Source organism: Pleurodeles waltl, chromosome 8, assembly GCF_031143425.1.
Source record: "Pleurodeles waltl isolate 20211129_DDA chromosome 8, aPleWal1.hap1.20221129, whole genome shotgun sequence".
NCBI lineage: Eukaryota > Metazoa > Chordata > Amphibia > Caudata > Salamandridae > Pleurodeles > Pleurodeles waltl.
Window position 1 is genome coordinate 1,536,657,201 of NC_090447.1, and position 13,200 is coordinate 1,536,670,400.

At 46.7% G+C, this 13,200-nt stretch overlaps 1 protein-coding gene across 1 annotated transcript in view; it reads right to left on the minus strand.

Annotated features, from left to right (window-relative positions):
• Positions 1 to 203: 203 nt before the first annotated feature.
• MAB21L3 (mab-21 like 3) overlaps positions 204 to 13,200 on the minus strand; it is a 126,600-nt gene continuing 113,603 nt past the window's right edge. Inside the window, exon 8 of the mRNA XM_069202975.1 lies at positions 204 to 5,948. Within this exon, the coding sequence (XP_069059076.1) occupies positions 5,715 to 5,948 (234 nt within the window). The 3' untranslated portion in view covers positions 204 to 5,714. The remainder of the gene's footprint in view (positions 5,949 to 13,200) is intronic.

Sequence of the window (13,200 nt, forward strand, 5' to 3'; positions counted from 1 at the left end):
AACAAACAGCTGAAAACCTGGCTGTGTGATGCACCTCCACAGGGATAAGGTGATCTGATTCAGGGAACCCTATTGGTATTAGAAAATGTTCACTTCTACTAGACTTTCTCTGTGGTATCACGCTATGACCTCATGCTGTAGTGAGCAGACGCCTACCTCTCCTAGACAATCTATTGGATAATCCTAGACAAAGTGCCCTTGCTGGAGCCTGTGGATGCAATGGTGCACCTGAGAGACTTGAAGGAGCCAACAGGGGAACTCACCTGTGGACTTAGGCAAGGGATGTGTATCCACCTGGGTGATGCCTGTATCTTAATACTTGTGAATCTCTGCCACTATAGGAGTGCATTACACCTTGTGTTTGTGTTTATTTACACTTGGGGCCTGATTTAGATATTGGCGGACCAGTTACTCCGTCACAATGGTGGCGGATATCCTGTCCACAGAATTTTAAAACCAATTATATCCTAAGGGATTTAGATTTAAGAGGACGGGATATCTGTGACTATAGTGATGGAGTTGCTTGTCCGACAACACCTAAATCGAACCCTTGGTGGTTTCTCGGCAAAGGGTTGACTAAGCATGCAGTCAGGCAGTTTCTGGAGGTTAGAATCCAGTGGGACAAGTAATGAGCCACATTTTGAAGTTCCCTGACAGTGACCCTCTTTCTGCATTTATTTTGTGTAAAGGGAACTCTAAATAGATCAGTTTCAAAAGTTTCCTAAACCACATCTGGTTGGGTTCTGATCTCAGGTTGGGGCTGAGTGTCATGTCCTTCTATGTCCAGTGATCTTCTGTGTTTCACTCTTTTGAATGGTCCTTGGCTGATCCTACTGGTGGACATGGCATGATTGGCTGTCCTTGGGGTGTAACAAATGGCCAGTTCCCGCAGGTAGACAGGGTTTCTTTGTGAATGTTGCAGAAGACCTTTGATTTGATCATTGACTGGGAGCCAGTGGAGTGCTTTAATCGCAGGTTTGATGTGGTGTCGCTTGCGGAAGAGAAGGCACACTCCAGCTACTGGGTTCTGAATCCTTTGGACCAAGGAAATAAGTGTTTTTGGGAGGTCTGGACAAGTCAAGGTAATGGATTCACACCAGGTCAAGCATGATGCTGAGACTTGAAGGCAAGCCGATTGTTAGTGAGACGGACATGGTGTCTCCAGTTACAAGGATCCCATTTTGGGCGCTACCCATGTGAGATATCTCCTTCTTCCAGATGAAGACATGGTCAAGGCAGGAAGTGACGCTGGTTGAGTTCTGTGTTCCATTGTCACCTCATCATTGTGGTGCTCCCACAATTCAACTATTACTTATAATTTCTTGTCATTGACCTGTACTTAATTCACTCACTTTGTGTTTTTATAGGTCTTTTAATACATTTTGTAAACTTTTATAAAATTATTAATTTAAAGAAACAATTCATGTGTTTTTATGTATGAAACCTAATGATCTATCACTGAAATAACAATTTACATGAGAATCTGCTCTTCATAATATATGGTACTAAGAGGAAATGATAACCGTTTTGGGAAATTCAACCGGTTTCGGCTTCAGAAGAAGATGAGTGCCAAGACCTTATGGACTACGCTACCAATTCTTGATAATAGGTACAATCTATTATTTAAAAAATTGTACATGTGGGTTTATGCATGTATTAGGCGGAAAGTAAGGGGCAAGCATGGGAAGAAATGTGGGGTAGCGGGTCACCACGAGAATCCTTCATACCTAGACTCTAAACTCACACACCTTTGAGAAGATATAACAACAGCCATGCAGTCAGCACTGAACTTTGACACCACCAAAGGTCACGGGTACACAATGTTAGGGTTTCCAGTGAAAACACACAAGTTACTCCCACTAAAGGCACAATCAAATCACAGATGCCTGAAGCTGGTGAACATTAGTACATCAATGGATAGGGGAGTAAACTCCACACCTGTGGACTGGATAACAAACCTTTGGATTTGCTTGGGAGGAAAAAATATTGTACATAAAGTTGGACACATTTCATGGGATTCTTATAATGTAGGCACCAAGCATTGATCATCTGTCTTGGGGTAGGAGAAACCACACGTCCGAAGAGGCTAAGGGCATCTGAAATCAATAGTAGGGGTGGGCAGAACTCGCAGGGTCTCACTCTGCCAAGTTCAACAGATTTACATAAAAACTCCAACACATTCTGCGGAGATGCACCAACTGGAGGAAAAAATGCATGTTGGACTGCACGCACTGCAGTTTTGCGCCAGTAGCGCATTACACACTGAAAATTCAGCACAAATGGCATCACACAGTGTGCAAGAGAGAGTGGCCAGTCAAGTTGATTTTGCTGCTGCTCTAGTATGAATCTACTCAATAAGCAGCCCTCTGACTGCGAGCGCTCCCATGACCGCTCGCAGTAAAAAATGACTCCAGAAGGTTTAAGAGCCACCAGAAATTGCACTAGGAGATCACAAGTCAGCTCATTTGCCGGAGCCTCGGGTTGTCATTGCTTTGGTCAAGTGGGGGAAAAATTCCAGCACGCGGCTACTGGTGGAACTTGGCAAGAGCTCTGTGTTGAAAGAGTAATGCAGAATTGCCAAATTCCTCAAATCCGGCAAGCAGAACGGGTCTAGTCAATACTGAATGGCACTTGTAACTGCTCCGGGGTAGCATAGCACCAGGCAGGAGGTGGTGTCTGATCTTAAAACCTTGAGATCTGGGCTCTAATTCAGCTTTGAAACTTCACTAAAAATCATGTGATTCTAACAAAAGGCATCACTGCCCTGCGCTTAACACACTGGAGTACATGATAAGTGCCAATATATGTCCACATTCAGGATCTGATTATGGGGGGCCCAGGGGGACATACATGGAAGGTGGTGGGATGTTCTCTGCATCATGGCTCTAATGCTCATACCGGTCGGCTCAAGAGCTGGGGTGGAGTACAGGGCTGAGGGAGTGAGGAGAAAGGATAGTTGCTGAAAATCACTGGTCAACCAATTAAAACTGTTGAAAATAAAGTGATGCTGTCCTTGGGACTATCACTGATGAGCACCTCAATCTCATCGTATGCAGGGTAGGCTCTGATCAGTCTTTACGCAATGATTCCCACAACGTAGGAGGGTGATAGAGCTGGGCCTTGCTGCTAGTCAGGTTTATTACACTTCCTCCAGACAGTGCAGGGCTTTCTGTGCTCCCTTTAAGGCCAGGATTTGATTTGTTTAAAAATAACATGCATGATATACAGTTTTCAGGCTATGGATCTCTACATGTGGATTGGATAGTACATAAATTTTTTACACTAAAGATTTTGACACAGACTTTCACTCTACACCCCTAGCCCAGGCTTTAGCTTCACACCGTTGGTCCAGACATTAGCTCTACACCTTTGGGTACTTTCTTTAGCTCCACACTCTCAGTCCAGGCTTTAGCTCCACACTCTTAGTCGTCCAGGTGTTAGCTCTACACTCTTGGTCTAGACTTTACCTCTACACTGTTGGTTGCTTTCTTTAGCTCCACACTCTTGGGCCAGACCTTAGCTGTAAACCTTTGGTTGCTTTCTTTAGCTACACATACTTAGTCCAGACTTTGGCTCCTCACCTGTGGTTGCTTTCTTTAGCTCTACACATTTGGTTGCTTTATTTAGCTCTACACCCTTGGATGCTTTCTGTAGCTCAACCTTTGGTTGTTTTCTTTAACTCTACACCTATGATTGCTTTCTATAGCGCTACACCTTTGGTTGCTTTCTTTAAGTCTACACCAGGTTGCTTTCTTTAAGTCTACACCTATGGTTGCTTTCTTTATCTCTACACCTATGGTTGCTTTCTGTAGTTCTACACCTTTGGTTGCTTTCTTTAACTCTTCACCTATGGTTGCTTTCTTTAGCTCTACACCTTTGGTTTCTTTCTTCAGCTCCACACCTTCGGATCCTTTCTTTAGCTCTACACCCTTGGATGCTCTCTTTAGCTCTACACCTTTGGTTGCTTTCTTTAGCATTACACCTTTGGTTGCTTTCTTTAACTCTACACCTTTGGTTGCTTTCTTTAGCTCTACACCCTTGGTTGCTTTCTTTAGCTCTACACCTTTGGTTGCTTTCTTTAGCTCTACACCTTTGGATCATTTCTTTAGCTCTACACCCTTGGATGCTTTCTTTAGCTCTACACCCTTGGCTGCTTTCTTTAACTCGATGCCTTTGGATGCTTTCTTTAGTTCTATACCTTCGGATCCTTTCTTTAGCTCTACACCCTTGGATGCTCTCTTTAGCTCTACACCCTTGGCTGCTTTCTTTAACTCTATGCCTTTGGATGCTTTCTTTAGCTCTGCACCTTTAGTTGTTTACTTTAACTCTACACCTATGGTTGTTTTCTTTAGCTCCACTCCCTTGGATGCTTTCTTTAACTCTACACATCTTGTTGCTTTCTTTAGCTCTACACCCTTGGTCACAGGCTTTAGTTCTACTATCTTGGTTGTACTCATTAGCTCCACACTCTTGGTCGTAGACTTTAGCCCCACACCTTTAGTTGCATTCTTTAACTCTACACTCTTGATCACAGACTTTAGCACTCTACACATGGGCGGAGACATTAGCGCTAAACCCTGGTCATCTCTTTTAGCTCCACACTCCTGGTTCCGACTTTAGCTTCACACCATTGTTCGCAGATTTAGCTCTTCATCTTTGGTTCCATTCTTTACCTCCACACCCTTGGTGCAGTAACAAAGCCACTGTTCAGCTGATAGAGCAGAAGGTGGTAGGGTGGCCTCCTCCCTCCAGCTTATTACAGACACTGTTTCCAGTCCTGGAAATCCATCTGATAACCAACTCCTCATGGGTGTTGTGTCCTTGTTTTGCTTTCAATGAGCTACTTAGACTAGCACACCTAAAATCAGTGATTTGTAAGAGACATTCTCTTGCTTTCTGTGTTGGATGCTGTGGGTCAGTACATATTGCTAAATGTTCACAATACTTACATATAGATTCCTAGATGTGTGGCACTAGATTATTGTCTCTTGGCAAGTCTAGCTTAAGGTCTGCTATTCCCATGCAGAGATTTCTGGCGTTAAATCTTCTGGGTCTGTCTTCGTAGAACTACTGTCTCTCAGTGATAATAGCTTAATGTGCCACATGGTTCTACTCAAGCTCTTGAAAGCATATTTTGCCATCTCCATGGGCAGAAAGCTGGCGCTCAGCAGTAAAAGGTTTGAAGCTGTCATATGGTGGTTCTTGTTAGCATTTATTTGCTGTATTTTAGGGATGTTGTCCCTAGAAGTCTCTCCTAATGGTACAAATGTTTTTGGGGTTTTCCATGGCGGACAGTTGGATCTTAGTGGATGTGGGGTAAGGTATGCTGCTACTTGACAAAAGTCCTGGGTCTGAACTTGTGAACTGATGCTGCTTAGTAGATATTACTTCAGGGCTGACGTGGTTACACTGAGGTTCAGGGTGGCATTATTTGTGGGTCTGCAGTGATGGCCACTGATCCAGTATCAAAAGCACAATGCTCAGGTAAATTTCTGAGGTAGGCACACAGATGTTTTTGTTTTCACGTTTTGGAATCTGCAATGTTGGATCTCAGTGTGTGGTCTAAGGATGCTGAAGGTCATGGTACCTAACTACAGGTCACCAACATAATGAGCTCCCACTGGCTCACGGCATGGATAGCCGGACTGGCCAGAGTCACAGTGATGTTCTTCCATCCACATTTTAAAGATTGGAAGAAGTGGACCTGATGATGCTCATCGGATGTATTTTGTGGGGTTCTTTATGAATTCGTCCATCTTGAGGACCATGAGGTCCAAGTCGGTGGTGTTTGTGTACTTGAGCAAGTTGGTGCCCCGGACAAAGTAGTGTTTGAGGAAGTGTTGGCTCACACACTTGCGCAGCTTCACGAACAAGCGCAGGAAGCTCTTCTTAAAGTTCTTCCAGTCCTTTGCACATGGGTATTTCTCGCAGGACCAAAGCAGCAGTGTCTGCAGGAGACAAGAGGAAAAAAACATTTTAAGGAGAGGGAAAACTAACTGCTTTCAGTTTTGAGTGCCCTCAAGGATGAGCAATGATGGAATATCCTAACATGTCAAGCCTGCCCAATGTCAGCTAGTTCAACATCACTGGCACTCTTCAGATCACTTGATAGGGTCAGTCTGCTCCAGTATCACAGACTTGGAAGGGGCCAGTTAGTGGGTAAGTAACTCCCCTAGCAGTACTTACACAAGCTTGTTAGCCCACAGTTAAGGGACCAGGTGAATATCACACGTGCCCTGGAGGCAACAGGTAACTTTGAGACTGGTTCAAAGCATGGAAGTTTTAAAACATGCCTGCTGGAGTATAACACAAAGGACCTGGATAGAGCCGACAGATGTAGGACTGTTCCAATACAGCACAGGAGGAACAGGTTAGCTGACATGTATGGGAATGATCCAACATATGACATGGCACGTAATGGGCAGCAGTTGACGTGAATGGACCCAGTCCAGGATAACACTGGGGGCCAGGAATCGGTCGACATGTATTGGAATGATCCATTATGTAGCACATGTTTTGGTTTTTTAATAAACCTATGGTCAATTGACATGTATGGGACAGGTCCAATATAGCATTTGAGACACAAGTCTATTGACATGCATGACCCTTGTCCAATATATAACACTTATGGTATGAGATCAATTGACATGTATGGGCCCAGTCCTGTATGACACATGGTACCTTGGATCAGCTGATATTTGTGGACCTAGCTCAATGTAAGACATGGGGTCAGCTGGCAGGTGTAGATGTGATTCAATGTGCTGCTTGTACAAAAAATCAGTTGACAGGCTTATTCTAATTCAGTACATTTTGAGACCAGATGCAGTTTGCAGATAAGAGACTCAGGTGACCAGTGGTTCGCTGGCAGGTGATTGGTCAGTACTATTCAGGGGTCTGTAAATGGGACAGGCAGCTACTGAATGTTGTTTGTTGGGCATCTCTTGAGTCTTGCTGAAACATGTCAGCAATATGTTCATAGATTTTCATTAATTTACGTAACTAGATAACACTGGGGCAGAGGGTGAGATATGTTGTAGGGCGCATGCATAGTCTCCTAAAGCATTCACAGACTCCCGCTGTGTGCGGGGCCCATGAACGTGTGCCAGATATGGCCTCGAGGATGATGGAAAGAGAAGGCATCACATCCCCATTGTCTCACTTTAGAGTTCTGCCACTTCTTTGTTTCGGGCTTTACAATGGACCTAGGGGCCACGTCCATCTTAGATACAGAATATTCACTGAGAAACCTACAATAAGTGATGTTCAAGTTGTAGATTGTGACAGGATGGCCTCAGACCTACTAGCCTCATTCTAAAGGATGCTAACATTTCAGAAACAAAAAGTATCTCAACGAATTCAGTGGATGGAGTAATCCCTTGTATGATCACCATGGATACCCTAGTCTCTGGCCACAAGGGAGAATGCCAAGGTGGATATTGTCAGTCCTGCTGGCATTCTTACAGGATGGTCCTAGAGGGTATGCAGTTCCTCTAGAGTCAAAGGGAAGAAAAAAAAGGGAAAGGAGGTTGGTGGGAAAACAGGGTGGCAGAGAGGAGTAGGTCACCGCCTATTAAGCGTGCAGGTCTCCTCTTACTCCGCAGCTAGCACAGCTTCTGCCACCATCTAAGGGGTCAGTATCTCACCAAATTTCAGTTTTTTTTTTTTAGACATCCCCACGAATACTACATACATTGACGGATATGTTAGTGTTTTATGTGATTGAGAACTTTAGGTAATAATTAATTCACACTTACCCAGTCACGGGTAGATGAGGTTTCTGGTCCGGAAGAATTGCCCTGATCGATAGTGACAACCATTGGCAAGAAACATGTCAACCTATATCAACACCATTTAGTGAGCTGTATTGGATCATTGCCACCACATTCAGCCACCCACGATTTTGATCATAACAAAAGGACCCCATATTAAAATTGCGAGAATATCTCTTAGCTATTTTTAACTCACTTTACACCAATCTACACCTAGAGCACCCCTCCGACACTTTACAATGGCATATTAGTCCAAAAGCCCTGGCGGGGCCCGGTGGGCATTGATGCGCCTGCCCAACGAGGAGCTGTCCGATGATGAAGCATGACATACATCTGGGTGTATGAGGGCTCTTGCTTCTGAGTAAGCAGATCCACTGATCTGCTTTCTCAGTTCCCCACCAACCTCCTTTTGTTTTTCTTCTGTTTCACTCTAAGGGAACTGTGTACCCCATTAGACCATGTATTCTTTAAGAGAGCTGTGACAAAAGGCCTCTTTTTGGCATGATTAGCCCCCACTTTTTACCTGATGTATGATGTAGCCTAGAAATTGTAGTGCCCAAGACCCCTGCTAATCAGGTCCCCTGGGCCAGATCTCTTTCCCTAAAACTGTTGTGATGTGTTGGTACAATTGGAAATGCCTTTAGCTACAGTTGGAGGCCAGCCCTCTATGTAGTGCACAAAACCAAGTACACTATGCAGGGGGTCCGGGCAGCCACATGTTAGTTTTCAGGGATGAAAAGCAGACCACCTAATGCTCTAATTTTTAAGGTAGTTGGTCAAGCAGTTAGGCTAATCCAGGAGATGTGCTAAGTATTTGCTGTACTCACAAGTCCAATTGTGCACCACACATACTCAATGAATAACTCAAGACCAGAATTTATAAAAATACTTCAGACGTTTATATAATTTTTAAGACCAAAATCTTTAGAATAGGCTAAGTACTTTTCTTGTTATGACTTTTTCAATTATTAGCAAAGTTAGTCTTTCTGTGCGTAATTACGCACCATTGGAATCAATAGGCAGTCAGTTTTTAAAAATGCATTTAAAATCGTACGGTTGAGTTACCAGTCTCTTCTTTTGCAGGGTGGTTGCAGTGGTCAGTGGGCACCATGTGCCAGCTGGAGAGCGTCAGGCAGCTCCCGGTTCCGGCGGGAGCAGCGTTGGAAAAGTTCTTGGCACAGGCACAGGGCCACCTGGATGGGTCACTTGGAAAAGGAGCTGGTTTGCAAATTCAAAGTGGTGCCTGGGGGTCCCCTTTGGCTGTCGAGGTCACAAGGGGCTGGGGACCCGGAGCACACAGCAGAACCTGCAATGCAAGGCCCTGGGTGGCCAGGTGAAGAGCGTTTTGGACCTCTTGGATGCTGTGTGTAAGAAAATGCCTTCCTTGGCATGGTTACCCCCTAACCTTTTGCTGATGCCAGTTATGACTGAAAGTGTGCTGGGACCCTGCTAACAAGGCCCCAGCACCAGTTTTCTTTCCCTAAACTGTACATTTGTTCCCACAATTGGCACAGCCCTGGCACACAAATAAGTCCCTTGTAAATGGTACCCCTGGTACCAAGGGCCCTGTGGCCAGGGAAGTTCTCTAAGGGCTGCAGCATATATTATGCCACTCTGGGGACCTCTCACTCAGCACATGCACACTGCCTCACAGCTTGTGTGTGCTGGTGGGGAGAATATGACTAAGCCGACATGGCACTCCCCACAGGGTACCATGTCCACCTCTCACTGCCTGTGGCGTAGGTAAGTCACCCCTCTAGCAGGCCTTACAGCCCTAAGGCAGGGTGCACTATACCACAGGTGAGGGCATAGTTGTATGAGCACTATGTCAATATAGTGTCTAAGCAAAACCTTAGACATTGTAAGTGCAGGGTAGCCATAAAGAGTATATGGTCTGGGTGTCTGTCAATTACAAACTCCATACTTCCATAATGGCTACACTGAAATCTGGGAAGTTTGTTATCAAACTTCTCAGCACAATAAATGCACACTGATGCCAGTGTGGGATTTATTGTAAAATACACCCAGAGGGCATTTTAGAGATGCCCCCTGAATACCAGTCCGACTCCTAGTGCTAGGCTGACCAGTTTCTGCCAGCCTGCCACAACCGGACGAGTTTCTGGCCACATGGGGAGAGTGCCTTTGTCACCCTGTGGCCAGGAACAAAGCCTGTACTGGGTGGAGGTGCTTCTCACCTCCCCCTGCAGGAACTGTAACACCTGGTGGTAAGCCTCAAAGGCTCATGCCTTTTGTTACAGCACCCCAGGGCATCCCAGCTAGTGGAGATGCCTGCCCCTCCGGCCACAGCCCCCACTTTTGGCAGCAAGGCCGGAGGAGATAATGAGAAAAACAAGGAGGAGTCACCTACCAGTCAGGACAGCCCCTAAGGTGCCCTGAGCTGAGGTGATCCCTGCCTTTAGAAATCCTCCATCTTGAGTTTGGAGGTTTCACCCAATAGGAATGCGGATGTGCCCCCTTCCCCCTCTGGGAGGAGGCACAAAGAGGGTGTAGCCACCCTCAAGGACAGTAGCCATTGGCTAGTGCCCCCCAACCTAAACACACCCCTAAATTTAGTATTTAGGGGAGACCCTGAACCCAGGAAATCAGATTCCTGCAACCTTGAGAAAGAAGAAGGACTGCTGACCTTAAATCCCCACAGAGACGACGGAGACACCAACTGACTTAGCCCCAGCACTACCGGCCTGTCTCCAGACTCAAAGAACCTACACAGCGACGCATCTGACGGGACCAGTGACCTCTGAGGACTCAGAAGACTGCCCTGCACCTAAAGGACCAAGAAACTCCAGATAAAAGCAGCACTGTTCAGAAACTGCAACAACTTTGCAACTTCAAAGCAACTTTTAAAGAGGCTCTTCCTTCCCGTCGGAAGTGTGAGACTTCACACTCTGCACCCGATGCCCCCGGCTCGAGTTCAAGAGAACCAACACTGCAGAGAGGACTCCTAGGCGACTCCAACGACGTGGACACCCTGAGCGACCGCCCTGCACCCCCACAGCGACGCCTGCATAGAGGATCCAGAGGCTCCCCCTGACTGCAACTGCCTGGTAACAAAGGAACCCGACACCTGGACCAAGCACTGCACCCGCAGCCCCCAGGACCGAGAGGAACCACCTACCAGTGCAGGAGTGACCAGCGTCGGCCCTCATCCTAGCTCAGTCGGTGGTTGGCCCGAGAAGCCCCCCTGTGCCCTGCCTGCATCACCTAAGTGACCCCCATGTCCCTCCATTGCTTTCTATAGCAAACCCGACGCCTACTTTGCCCACTGCACCTGGCCTCCCCTGTGCCGCTGAGGGTGTGTTTTGTGAGCTTGTGTTTGTCCCCCCCAGTGCTCTACAAAACCCCCCTGGTCTGCTCCCCGAGGACGCAGGTACTTTACCTGTAAGCAGACTAGGACCGGAGCACCCCTGTTCTTCATAGGCGCCTATGTGTTTTAGGCCCTCCTTTGACCTCTGCACCTGACCGGCCCTGTGTTGCTGGTGCTGTGGCTTTGGGATTGCCTTGAACCCCCAACGGTGGGCTGCCTATGCCCAGGAGACTGACTGTACCTTCAAAAACTAACCAAACTTACCTCCCCCAGGAGCTGTTGATTTTTGCAGTGTCGACTTTTAAAATAGCTTATTGCCATTTTAACCTAAACTGAGTGTACTACTGTTTTAAATCAAAGTTCTGTACTTACCTGTGTGAAGTACCTTGCATTTTATGTACTTACCTCAAATCTTGAATCTTGTGGTTCTAAAATAAATTAAGAAAATATATATTTCTACATAAAAACTATTGGCCTGGAGTTAAGTCTTTGAGTGTGTGTTCCTCATTTATTGCCTGTGTGTGTACAACAAATGCTTAACACTCCCCTCTGATAAGCCTACTGCTCGACCACACTACCACAAAATAGAGCATTAGTATTATCTAATGTTGCCACTATTAACCTCTAAGGGGAACCCTCGGACTCTGTGCACACTATCTCTCACTTTGAGATAGTATATACAGAGCCAACTTCCTACACTGTGCGCAGCGGAGTCCACTGGAGCTGGAGGTAAGTCTCTTTGGAAGACGCTTGCAGGACAACGGGGGAACTCTGGTCGGAGGTCCGGCGTGTTCATGAAGTCCCTCAACTGGGGCTTCATCCTGATTCTTTGTTAGCTCTAGGGGAGCTGGTTTTCTCCTGGTCCGATGTCAGCTGACCAGGAGCCATGCTATTGCTCTATCTCGGCCACTGGGGGTCACAGCACCGCCAAATTGGAACAGCTGGGGGGCACTTCTGGACTGTTGTCTGTGTGTCGTTGGGTCCGGCTGTGACTTCCGGTCGCGAAGATTTAGGCAATTCAGTGAAAGTGTGCTTCACTGGTTTCTTGGTCCTTTGCAGTTTTCTTACTTTTCTTGAGTGGTGCCTCCACTCAGGAGGGAGATCTGGGGTGATCCTTGAAGCTTGGAGGTCCTGTGGGTTTCTTGGGGTTGGTCCAGTGTTGAGCTCCTCTGCTGTTGCGATTGTCGGACTCTGGTGCAGCAAGCAGGGGTCTTGGCGCCTCTTCCGGTGCAGCAGGTCCTCAGTTCTCGTCCTGCCGGTTTCTCTGGTGCTGGTCTTGTTGTCTTCTTGGAATCCTTTTCAAATCCTTTTAAAATCTAAATTCTTGGTCTAGGGGAGCCCACTAAATACTGAATTTAGTGGACATTTTAGGGGGAACCTGGTAGTGTCCAATGGGACGCTTACCCTTGGGTGGCTACACCCACTACAGCGAACTCTTCCTGTGGGAAGGGTCACTTCCCTAAACCTGATTGGCTATTTTTCTCCATTCCACGATGGAGAAAAATGAAATTAAGGGTCCACTTCGCCTGCAAGCCTCTTAGGGGTGGTGCAGGCGAGGTGAGGCCACTCCTTCTACCCTTTGTGTGGCTTCCCGCCTTTGCTCCCTCCAAGAATGGGGATTTCCAAAGGGGGAGGCCATCTGCTGCTAGCAGCAGGCCTGGGGGTCAAGATACAAGGGCAGTAGCCCTTTGAAGCTCACTGCCAGGGCAGTGCACATTCCTGAGGGAGGGGGAGTTAGCTCCTCCACCGAGAAAAGGCTTTGTTTCACAAACCAGAGAGGCAGGGCTCTCCCCCAAGGTTTGTGGATTGGCTGGCTGGAGGCAGCAGGCTGGATAGAACCAGTCAGCAACCATTCCAGGATAGTTAGCTTCTTCAGGGGGGTCGTCTAAGGTGACCTCTGGGTACATTTTATAATAAAACCAGTACTGGTACCAGTTTGGATTTATTATTCTGAGTTGTTTGATATCAAAACAACCCAGGGTTCAGAGTAGCCATTATGTAGCTGGGAAACTCGTATTGACCAGTGTCCGGCACATATATTAAAATGGCTGCCCTGATCACTCACGATGTCCCAGGTTTGGCAAGGACACAGTGGGGGCATATTGC